We start from the raw sequence: 11,873 nt of genomic DNA on the forward strand, positions 1-11,873 counted from the left end.
GTATATCTCTATATATATTTATGATTGTAATTATTGGTTACAATACTAATTAATAGTAACATAATTTAAGTGATTTAAAAAATAACTTATACACTACCTAAACTAAAAAACTTTAACTAAAATATAAACAACTATAATTCTCTAACAATAAATTCATATTAAAATAACAAAAAAAGAAGTCAGAACAAAAGCATCTGTCAAGCTTATAGAAAAAACAGCTTTTCAAATTTTAAGAGTATAATAAACCTTAATGTTTATAAAACTGTAAAGGGTAAAATAATTTAACATAAATAATACAAATCAAATCATATTTTTAGTTATACTGTCAAGTCATGATAAGTGTCATTGTACAATTTCATTATAATTGGATCATGTTTCATCTGTACTAGAGTCGTTATTCCAGTTATAATTAATACAATAATCTATAATGAAAAAATTATTTATTTAGCAATTTAGGTATTCTGTATAATTATAAGTAAGCAAAAAAGACAAATAGAATAACACCCAAAAATCTAAAATAAATGACCACCTATATTGTATCTGTAAAGAATAATAGGTAAAATAAACATATGATAATATGTACAATATTATTATTAAAAGAAAAATGAACACAGTCGAAAAGTACTTACCGACATAACGAGATTTAAATTAACATCGAAAAATCCAAAAGCCGTAACTTGGTCCAATCCAGGAACTGACATTTGATTCATAAACATTTTGATCTGAATAATAATATTGTTAAAAATAACATACAAAATATGTAAATAGCATTTGTAGTTTAAGTAATAATTATATGTATTTAAACACTATAAAAACTGTATGTAAATACAAATAACTGAATAAGGTTTACTTGTTTTTTGAAGTCTATATGTAAATTTGAAATTCTGTATGATCGTAGATATGATATTATCTTTATTCGCTGTAAAAAAATTGTATCAAAGAAAAAAATTAAATTAAATGATACGAGTACTACCCTCATTACATATTATGTAAATTGTTGTCACTAAAACTAAAGCAGAAGCTTAAAATGTAATTTATAAAAATGAGTATTTATAACTATTAAGTAAAACTCAAAATACAATATTATCTAATATTTATAATAAAAACATTTTATACATTTATAAATTATGTCAGTTTTAGCTCTTTACATTAGATAAATTCCAAATTAAATACTTGAAATGAAATTTAAAAAAACTTGGCATTTCGAAGTAACTTTATACAATAATACTAATTTTATTCTTATTGCATTTTAGATTTTTTATAAACGAATACATTAATACCAGGGAGTTGTATAATGGTTGTGTTATAAAACTATACTTACTTGTTCTTCTATAAACGAAACGTACACGATAATGGCTATCATAAATATGACAATTTGGATATGAATTGCAGTATTAAATATTTGATCGCTCACTTGTGCAGCTGAACGTTCACTGGCTATTAAATTAAACCGAGTGACCATAAAAAAAATACCGATGAGTAAAGAGGTAAAGCTGAATGTGAAGAAAGCCAAAAGCAATGGTCCAAATCCTATAGTAAATTTTTTTAACAATTCGCAGAGTTCGGAGTGTAACAACCGCGTTTTTTCAATAAAAATCACCATTTCAATATGTGTCCATTTGTCGTGATCGACTGCCAGTTCAGCAGGAAGACATTTCCATAAATCGTTCAACGTCCAAAATCTGGCATGTACATTATGAAGAAAATAACACAAACAGCTCATAATAACGTAATCCAATATAAAGGGCGGTACAAATAAAATGAATGTAAAAGTGAAAATGTCTATAGTTTTCACGGGCCTCCAATAAAAATGTATGAATATATATACAAGAAAGTGTAGAAAAAATGAAATTAAAATTATATCCCATTGCCTTTTGCTGAATGAACGCTGTTTGCTCAACAAACTGGTTGAAAATTGTGTTAGTTTCCGATCAAATTCAATCATATCATTGATAAATCTGAAAGCAAAACGGCATTATAATAATTATAAATTGCAATTATTGCATTGTTAATTGAAACAAAATCAGTAGAATAAAAATTTAACAAAATATATTGTTATTTTTAATGTTATAATAGATACATTACAGTTGATAATTAAAAAAAAGAGAGAGAATAAATATGTTATGAATAGGTAGAAATAATTTTCCATTTAAATATAATAATGATTATTCTGTACCAGATACGTATTTTCAAATTTTTTAGTGGGAAGGAGGTGGGGTAAAAAAGGATATTCTTTTTTTACATAACCTTCAACTCCATTAGATTTTCCAGTCATCTCTGCTGCACCGTCATACCCCTGACATCAAAGATATTGTGTATTTATACCAAACTTTATTTTTCAATCAAAAAGATTGTCAAGTATAAGATTAGATAATACTTTTCCAGATGCATCAGTGTTTCGAATAAATTATTGAATCTCTTCGTGAAATTCAGGGCATTTTAAATCAATGTATCGATCGAAAATAGAAATTTGTTCTAGACCAGTTATATCTGCAGTTTCGTTGACAAGAACTATAAAACATTTGGTTGCATTTACTCTACCTACTATTTTATTGAGTAAAATTGAGTTTCACGAATAAATTATAGAATTTTGACTAAAAGGACTTGTATATTTTATGGTGCTAGAACTATCAAGGTGTATTTTGATTAATTAAAAATAGCATTTAGAGTTACAAAGGACCTTTTTTTTTAAGATTTTGTGGTGAAGTTTTGTTGACACGTGTGTTTGAAAAACCTTTGACCATTACCTATAGTGATTGAGATTTGGATGCCTTTGGAAGACAAATATCTTCATCTGGGAAATCACTAAGCTTAATTAACTTTTCTGCACATTAATTATACTAAATTGTGAACTTGCGTAAAGTTGTTTTAATATTCATTTTTTTTATTATTTTTAATAATAAAAATATAACGAGAACTACAACAAATATCGTATGTTATCTAACTAACGATGTCTATGAATTTCATACATTAGTGAAAACCAAACTGTTATTCTATATATTAACTAGTAAAACTGTGTAATTTATATATTAACAAGCATATTTAGGAATTTTATAGAATAACTTTAATAAAATAACGTATAACATACATTACCACTCACATATATATGAGTGGCCTCATATACTGCAGGAATTTAAGTATCAGTTATTTTCACGTTAGTTATTTCACCGTAAATACACCACTAGGTCATGAAATCATAAAAGTTAATACACTAATTAAAAGTTACTGTCGAGGCATGTGGGGGAAGACTCCAATAAAAATTAAACTAAAGGAATCAAATCATCAATCACAAATGGAAATTTCACTCACAAGTCACAATCACTCAGATGTAAAAATGCAGTTAACGAGTTAGATACTCCCGGTTGACACCTGCACCTCATAATAAACGAAGACTACACGATTTGCAAATTCCAATAAGCAACTTACTAACAAACAAATCAGTCAAAGAATTTCCTAAGTATCAGCAGCTATTGACAAATTTTTGAAAATGTATCAACTATGTATCAAGTACACTGTAAAAGTCTTTACAATATTTTCAAAAATATAAGGTTTTCTAAAAATACTATAAAAATAGGTGTGAATTGATGGTTGTGGATAATTTCATATTATTAAGTTTGATAACAAGTAAATTATTTATAATATCAATAATATCATTACATAAAATTCGAATTTTATAGGAAATAATGTAATGTATAATATTTTTGAGTTTGCATCATATGGATTTTAATAACCATTAACTTTAATATTTTTAAATCATACATAAATGAAAATGACAATTTCCAATAAATAATTTTAATACAAATAAATTAATTCCATATCCAAAAGTTACTAAAGTATAAAATATTATGATAGTAAATATTTACTCGATTATCCAATAGTTTGATAGTCTAGCAGCAATAATATTAGTCCAAAATTTAAGAATAATTATAACCTGGATTATTTTAATTTTTGAACCGAGTTGATAAATGTTCATAAAAGTGACCATCAACAGTACAATAAACCGTGTTAATTCAAAACATATGTGAAACAACGACTTAACATTATGAACAAATAGGCCAGTAGGCTCCATTGTATATGTTATATCAATTAAACCTATACACTTAGACAAACATAAAATAGGTTTTAAGGTTCTATGAAAAACAGTAGTCATTTCGATAACGGTTATAAACAAAACTGACTAATGTAAAGAAAAAAATATTAATTCCTTAAGATAAATACTATTAGCGAATTGTTAGTACCCTGTCAAAATAATAAACAATTACTATAAAAACTAACAATATTATATATTTATTATGTGAAAATGATGTAAAACGCAAGTAAATTTGACACGAATGGGCGGGAATATAAAACAAACCATTTTTATTAATACCCAAATTAGATGTACTCAAAACAAATTTTTTGTCACTAAAAGATAGTTAAAAATAACCTATACCTTTTCAGACATTATTTCTTATTATTAAGTTTGGTTGATAACAACTAAATTATTTACGTTATCTTGAGTTATTTCACAAAATTATGTTAACATATATTCATAATAGTACGCTGTCAAAATAATAGACCATTCTTATAATAATAATATCATTAATATTTATCATTCATCATTATATTATTGCACCTACCGTGAAATCATGTTATAAGTAAACAATATAATTCTATAATTATTGACTTTAATAACTCCATAATTTATTGAAAATTCAAAAATGAGGTTATTTTATGTTGCACATAAATAAATGCATTATAGTTTTCAAACATTTATAAAATATATACAATTGTATACCCATTTATTAACTATGTATTATTAATATTTTACAAATCAACGAAAAAAAAACGACTGCCTTGGTTTCTCAGTCACATATTTTAATTTAAGGAACATCTTTAGAGTATAAAAATACTAATTCAAAGCATATTTTAAGCCGATTAGTCGGTTTTTGTTTTACACTCTTCCGTTATAAACATAATATCCCAGTTTCTGTTTTAGTTTTTTAATCAGTTACAAATTTTGTATTGTACAATACTATTATTGCTTTAGAATATAATCTACAACTTATTATTCTACTTATTATTCTGCTTTATAACCACACAAATAATTAAAATAATGAATAGACCTAAGCCTGTAAATGTTAAAGGAAATTAGTGTTTTCTTAACTTTAACCCCTTCAAATGCATGATATTTTTGTTGAAATACTTTTATAGCCCAATTGAAATTCGACCACTACCTTTTTTTACACAAGTGCATTCGATCATTACCATAATTCTACTCGAGTGCAATTTGTACATTTCTTTTTAGGTTATTAGTAAATAAAAAATTATGCAAATGATGCTTCAAGTTTTCTCAATAGTTGCTTGAAGGAAAACTTAGTGTGAAATTTTTTAAACTTAAATAAAAATACAAAAAATTTATGATATTTCAACTTAAAAATCACTTGCAAATTTTCATGATTTCGACATATTTCGTAAAAATTTTAAGTATAAACGCTTGTTAAGAAAAAATGTTGACTAAAGATCGTTCAAACTACAATAAGAACACATTATAAAGAACTTTGTATTAAATTTTCAAGATTTATTGGACACTCAAAATATTTTTATCGACACTTTTTCAGTTTATTTCCTGTGTCCATAAATAGCTCAAAAAATGTCATGTCAATCTGTATAGAAAAATTAAAATAAAAAAAATCTGTAAAATGTAAATCTGAAATTCTGTATAATCGTAGATATTATATTATTTTTGTTCACTATACAACAATTTTATCAGCGAAAAAAATGAGTACTACCATCATTAAATTAAACAGGTATATTTACCACTAGTAAAGTGAAAACTTGGTATTTAAAGCATTGTCTTCAAAATTAAATCTAATAATAAAATCGTAATAGTATTTTAAAATATTGTCTTTTAGTTGTTTTCAAAATACATACATTTTAAAAACTTGAATAAGCAAATGCATTATGAAATCATACATGATGACAGCTATGAATGATTATAAAGGATATTAAAATAAATATATTAATGATTAACACTGTAAAATATATTTAAATTATTTAACACTCGAAGTCCCCAATCGTATTATAAGAAATTACAACCTATAAAAAAATGTTAAAAAAGAATATTAAGTAAAACTTAAAATACAATATTATCTTATATTTAAATTATGAACATTTAATACATTTTTAGGTAAATATTTTAAATTTAGCACTCTTCAATGTAGTTATCGAATTAGATACTTCCGATTGACACTTGCGCCTCATAATAAAAGAAGACTACACAATCCGCAAACTCTAATAAATAATTTACTAATTCACAAACCACATCAGAATTCCCAATATATCAACAGCTCTAGACAAATTCTTCGAAATTCATCAACTATGCAATAAGTACTATTGGCTAAGCACACTGCAAAATTTTTTAAATATTTTCAAAAACATAAGGTTTTCTGAAATACAGTAAAAATACACTATGTTAAAATATTTCATAAAAACCCTCAACTTTTCAACATAATGTACTCTAGTAATGTGTATACCCATATGTTACTATTGTAGATTATGTGTATGTATTACATACCTAATCTAAAAAATGTTCATGAAAATATTAAAAACTATGATTTACTATAAATAGGAATACATTAAGTTAACTAAATAAAAATCAGAATGAATATGTTAGTTAGCCTGATAAAGAAAACACATTATCAAGGTAACAATTATAATACACATATATTTTCATAAAATTTAAAAGAGCAAACAATTTTGCATAGGTAATTGAACTCAAGCTTTATTGTACGTATAGTTCAACGTAGAGTGTTGTATATAGGAATTAGTGTCATAGTTCCATCTCAATATAATTGGATGATGTTTCATGTGTAGTTAAGTCGTTATTCCAGTTATAATTAATACAAGTATCTGTAATGAAAAAATTTAAATTGAAAAATTTGTTATTTAGCCATATCTAAATATAATATATTATGTATAAGTATAGGTAAGCCAAACAAATATATAAACTAATACACAAAAATCTAAAATAAATGCCCAGCAATATTAAATCTGTAAAGAACGTTTAACTAAATATAAGATGATATGCATATAGTTATTTTATAAAAAAGTGGTCAAGTGAGTAACGCTCTGCTGTATAGTAGGTCACTATAATGGATGTATTAGATTTTAATCCAACGATAGGTACCATTTTATACGAAAAACGATTCTGAACGGAGTTGATTAAATTTTTTCAAGCTTAGGATATAATTTACAGTGGTTGGCGAAAAAAGTGGTTTATGTTTAAATGGCTTGATACACCAAAAATTAAATTTTTTATAATTATTGTAGGACATAACTATGAAAAATCTTGAATACAATTTTCAACTCTTAGCTACTTATACAGACATTTTTATGAATATACCTACTAAACAATTTCCAATGAATCATGACTTTTTTTTTCAATATTTAAATTTCAAATGCGAATAAAAAAAAATGTGTGTCTATGTAGGTATTCTTATAATTTTTGAACCACTATAAAACTAACTTATGAGGAATTTCGCATTGACTTTTCAAGTTTGACTCAGCCAAAAAAAAAAAAAAATTATAGATATTTATATAAAAAAAAAAACTAAACAAAACAAATATTTCAAATGCCTATAAATAGTATTAAATAAGCGAAATATTTTTGAAAAATAATACTTCTTTATAACATTTATATTTATCTACGACTTATATTTGTTGTAAAATAAAAAATATTTAAAATCGTTTGAAGATAAATCGTTATCATTAAGAAATTTCATAAAAATTTACAGTTCAATCGCATATACGTTTTCCTATAATGATGTTTCATGTTTTCTTTATAGCTATTTGGAGGAATATTTATGAAAAACTTAGTGTTGTATTTTTAATTTTTAGTTATAAACAATAAACATAAAAAATTTTATGATTTTTAAACAACAAAATTACTTGCAACTATAAACGCTTATAAAAAAAATTGTGAACAACTTTGTATTAAATTTTCAAGTTTTTTTGGACAGTTAAAATTTTTTTATCGATACTTCAAAAAAAAAAACCTATTAGAAAAATCAAAAATTTCAAAAGTCTGTAAATGACTCAAAAAAATATAACCCCGAAATTTGAAATTGAAGCATTATTTCAACAAGTTATGATGTAGGTACACAGACACACAATTGTAAAATCAATACATTTATCACTTTATTTGGAATCTATAATGAACAAAGTTAAAAAGTACTTACTGACATGAAAAAATTTAAATTTATAATAAAAAATCCAAAAGTCGTAAATTGATCAAATTCAGAAACTGACATTAGATTCATGAACATTTTGATTTGAATAATAATAATGTTAAAAATAACAAACCAAATATGAAAATATTATTTGTAATTTTAAGTTATGATTGTTTGTATTAAAACAATATCAAAACGGCATATAAAAATAAATAAGGTTTAATAGTTTTTTAACGTCCATATTTAAATTTGATATCCTGTTAGATCGTAAATAAGATATTATCTTCGTTCGCTGCAAAAATATTTTATTAAAGTCATTTAAAGAAAAAAAATGAAAAATTAGAAAAAAAGAGCTATGAGTAAAACAATATTACTGAATGTAAAGAAAGCCAAAAGCGGTGGATCAAAACCTAAAGTAAATTTTATCAACAATTCACAAAGTTCAGAGTGTAACAACCGCATTATTTTCCATAAAAATACAATATAAATGTGTGTCCATTTATCGTGATTGACTACCAGATCGGCTGGAAGACATTTCCATAAATCGTTTAACATCAAGGATCTGGCATATAGGCTGTGAAAAAAGAAACACATAGAGTTTATAATAACGTAATCCAATATAAAGGGTGGTACAAATAAAATGAATGTTAAACTAAAAATGTATACAATCTTTACGGGTCTCAAATAACAATGTAAGAATGTATACACAATATAGAATGGAAAAAATGAAATTAAAAACATATCCCATTGGCAAAACAAAAAAAAAAAAAAAAAAAAACGAGGAATTAATGTGCTACGAATAGGTAGAAAGAATTCCATTTAAAATTTAAATACAATAAGTAATGATTATGTACTCATAACCATCCAGATTTAAAATGTAGTTAACGAATTAGATACTCCCGGTAAATAAAAGAAGTCTTCACGATCAGTGAACTCTAATAAAAAACTTACTAGTTACTGACGAACAATCTAACCAGAATCCCTAAGTATCAAAAAATCTACACAAATTTTAGAAAATTCGTTAACTACGTATTAAGTATTAGGCAAAGAAAACTGTAAATATATTTAAATTTTTTTTAAAATCATAGTGTTAGCTAAAATACCGTTAAAAATTATGTTGATTATTGATTAATATAGTAATAATATAGTATTAATATATAAACTATAGTATAAAATGTAATAATACTCAATATTTACTTGATTATCCAATTCTTTTATAGTCTCTCTGCGATAATGTTAATCCAAAATTTAAGAATATTTATGATCTGGATTATTCGAATTGTTGATCCATATTGATAAATGTACATATAAGTGATAATTAACAATACATATAACCTTGTTATTTAAAAACATATGTGAAACGACAACTTAAGAGTATGAATTAATAATCCAGTCAGTTTTACTGTATACAAAATATTAATTAAACCTATACACTTAGATAAAAATAAAATGGGTCTTAAGGTTCTATGAAAAACAGTAATCATTTCGATAATGATTAAAAACAAAACTGACTAAGGTAAAGTAAGAATAATTGATTCCTTTTGATATATCCTTTTAGAAAATTGTGAGTACGCTGTCAAAATGAAAAACCATTACTATAAGAATTCGAACAATATTATTTTTCATATAATAGTTTAATATTGTAGCTTCAATGAAAACATGTTTTATGTGTAAAGAATATAATTCAACTATTTACATAAACTATGACATAATTTATTTTAAAATAAATAATGCGGTTATTGTATGTGTCAAATATGAAAATTCGTTTGTGTTCAAATATATATAATTTATGTGTATGAATTTATCAAACATAATATTATTAATGTTTTACAACTTTACCATAAATAATCGACTGTCTTGGTTACTCAGGTATATGTCCTTATTGTGTCATTAAACTAACATTTCTATACACGTACTAAGAAATACATATTATTTTTCGTTATAAAAAAGAAAATATTTAATGTTTTTTACGACTACAAGCTCTTTCTTTATACTGCAGCACTATCTGAATAAATATATATTAGGTGTTTATATTTTTTGTTTAGTAAATTTGTTTAAGAGAATTCTTATTGATACGATTTTTCAACTCCAACAATTGAATTTAAATAAATAAATAGGTAGTTATAGGTAAATCATGAATTGCATGGTGCCTTTTCGGAATTAGGAAAATCATCAATTTTTTAACATGATATACACCAATAATGTTTATACCAGTATGTCACTATTGCAGACTAATGATTTCAGAGGTCTTATTAACACAACAAAAAATAAAGACTAGGTTGATTAAAATAAAAATAAGTGTGACCGATTATTATATGATGTAAAAATGTTCTCTTACATTATCAATTATTTTTAAACATAAATAATATATGCTATAATTTTAATATAATTTGTATTCGTATACCTAATCAATAATAATTTTAATGGTTTATATGTGTTTAAGGAGAAAAGTCTATTAATTTATTATAACTTCTAAAAACTGCATATGTTTCAATGTTAATCAATTGATATTGTAAGTACTTATTTATCATAACATTCATAATATACATTTATATTTATATGTGAAAAGGTTGCTTAATGCAAGTAAATTTAACACAAATAGTCCTTATTTTTTTTTAATGCATAAATTGGAAGTACTTTTAACAAAATAATTTTTTTTTCACCGAGCTAAAAAAATAAAAACCTATAGCAATGCAAAGATCATTTTTTTTTATTAAGTTTGATGATAAGTAAATTATTTACATTATCAATTGTCATCTTTACACAAAAATTTGAATTTTTAAACATAATATTCGTGTGTTATATTGTGTTATATACTTGTATGTTTATTTTTAGGTTAGATAATAGGCAAATTATTTTAATAGGTTAATTATTCCATTTATCAAGAATCGTTACTCATTACACACAATTTAAACTACTTGACATAAAGCATGTTATAGGCTGTATTTTTGTAAGATAGGAATAACACAATATGCAGGTATGGCTACCTCTTATCCATAGATCTTAGTCAATTTTATACTATTATATATTAAAATAATTTTAATTTTGCTTAATACGGAATTTTTTTTAATAATTAACTTATTTACTTACATATCACTTAATTTAAAACAAAAACATGAATTCCAAATCCGAAAGTAATTAGAGTATAAAATGTAATAATAATATATAGTTACTTTATTATCCAATTCTTTAATAGTCTAGATGAGATAATATTAGTCCAAAATTGTATTTATATGAATTGTTGAGCTAAATTTATAACAGTACTTATAACTAAAAGTCAACAGTACAATAAACCGTGTTATTTCAAAACATATGTGAAACATCGAGAAAGTGTGAACTAATAGACCAGTCGATTCCATTGTATACGTACTATCAATTAAATCTATACATTTAGACAAAATTAAAATAGATCTTAAGGTTCTACGAAAAACAGTAGTCATTTCGATAACGGTTATAAACAATATTGACCAAGGTAAATTAAGAATAATTTATATCTTAAAATAAATTATTCTATTAGCAAATTGTTAATTCGCTGTAAAAATAATAAACCATTAATCTACAAATTTATCATTATTATTTATTATTGATCATTATAATATTACCCCTCCCTTGAAACATGTATGTGTTTGTGTAAAAATTGCATTACACTTATTGACTTGAGCT

General features: G+C 24.2%; 1 protein-coding gene across 1 annotated transcript; it reads right to left on the bottom strand.

Annotated features, from left to right (window-relative positions):
• Positions 1–282: 282 nt before the first annotated feature.
• Positions 283–1,464, bottom strand: LOC114122568 (uncharacterized). The gene is made up of 3 exons (XM_050202554.1): positions 1,322–1,464; positions 851–919; positions 283–722 (listed from the first exon to the last, which is right to left on the bottom strand). Exons 1-3 carry the CDS (start codon positions 1,460–1,462, stop codon positions 594–596), a joined length of 339 nt encoding a protein of 112 aa, XP_050058511.1. The 5' UTR covers positions 1,463–1,464; the 3' UTR covers positions 283–593.
• Positions 1,465–11,873: the final 10,409 nt, after the last annotated feature.

Source organism: Aphis gossypii, chromosome 3, assembly GCF_020184175.1.
Source record: "Aphis gossypii isolate Hap1 chromosome 3, ASM2018417v2, whole genome shotgun sequence".
Lineage (NCBI taxonomy): Eukaryota > Metazoa > Arthropoda > Insecta > Hemiptera > Aphididae > Aphis > Aphis gossypii.

Excerpts from the sequence above, each read along its gene's own strand:
- LOC114122568 (XM_050202554.1), bottom strand. The coding sequence starts at position 1,462 with ATGGTCACTCGGTTTAATTTAATAGCCAGTGAACGTTCAGCTGCACAA. Across the intron at positions 920-1,321 it reads TTTCGTTTATAGAAGAACAA|CGAATAAAGATAATATCATA; the intron begins GTAAGTATAGTT and ends ATTTTTTTACAG. Across the intron at positions 723-850 it reads ATATAGACTTCAAAAAACAA|ATCAAAATGTTTATGAATCA; the intron begins GTAAACCTTATT and ends ATTATTATTCAG.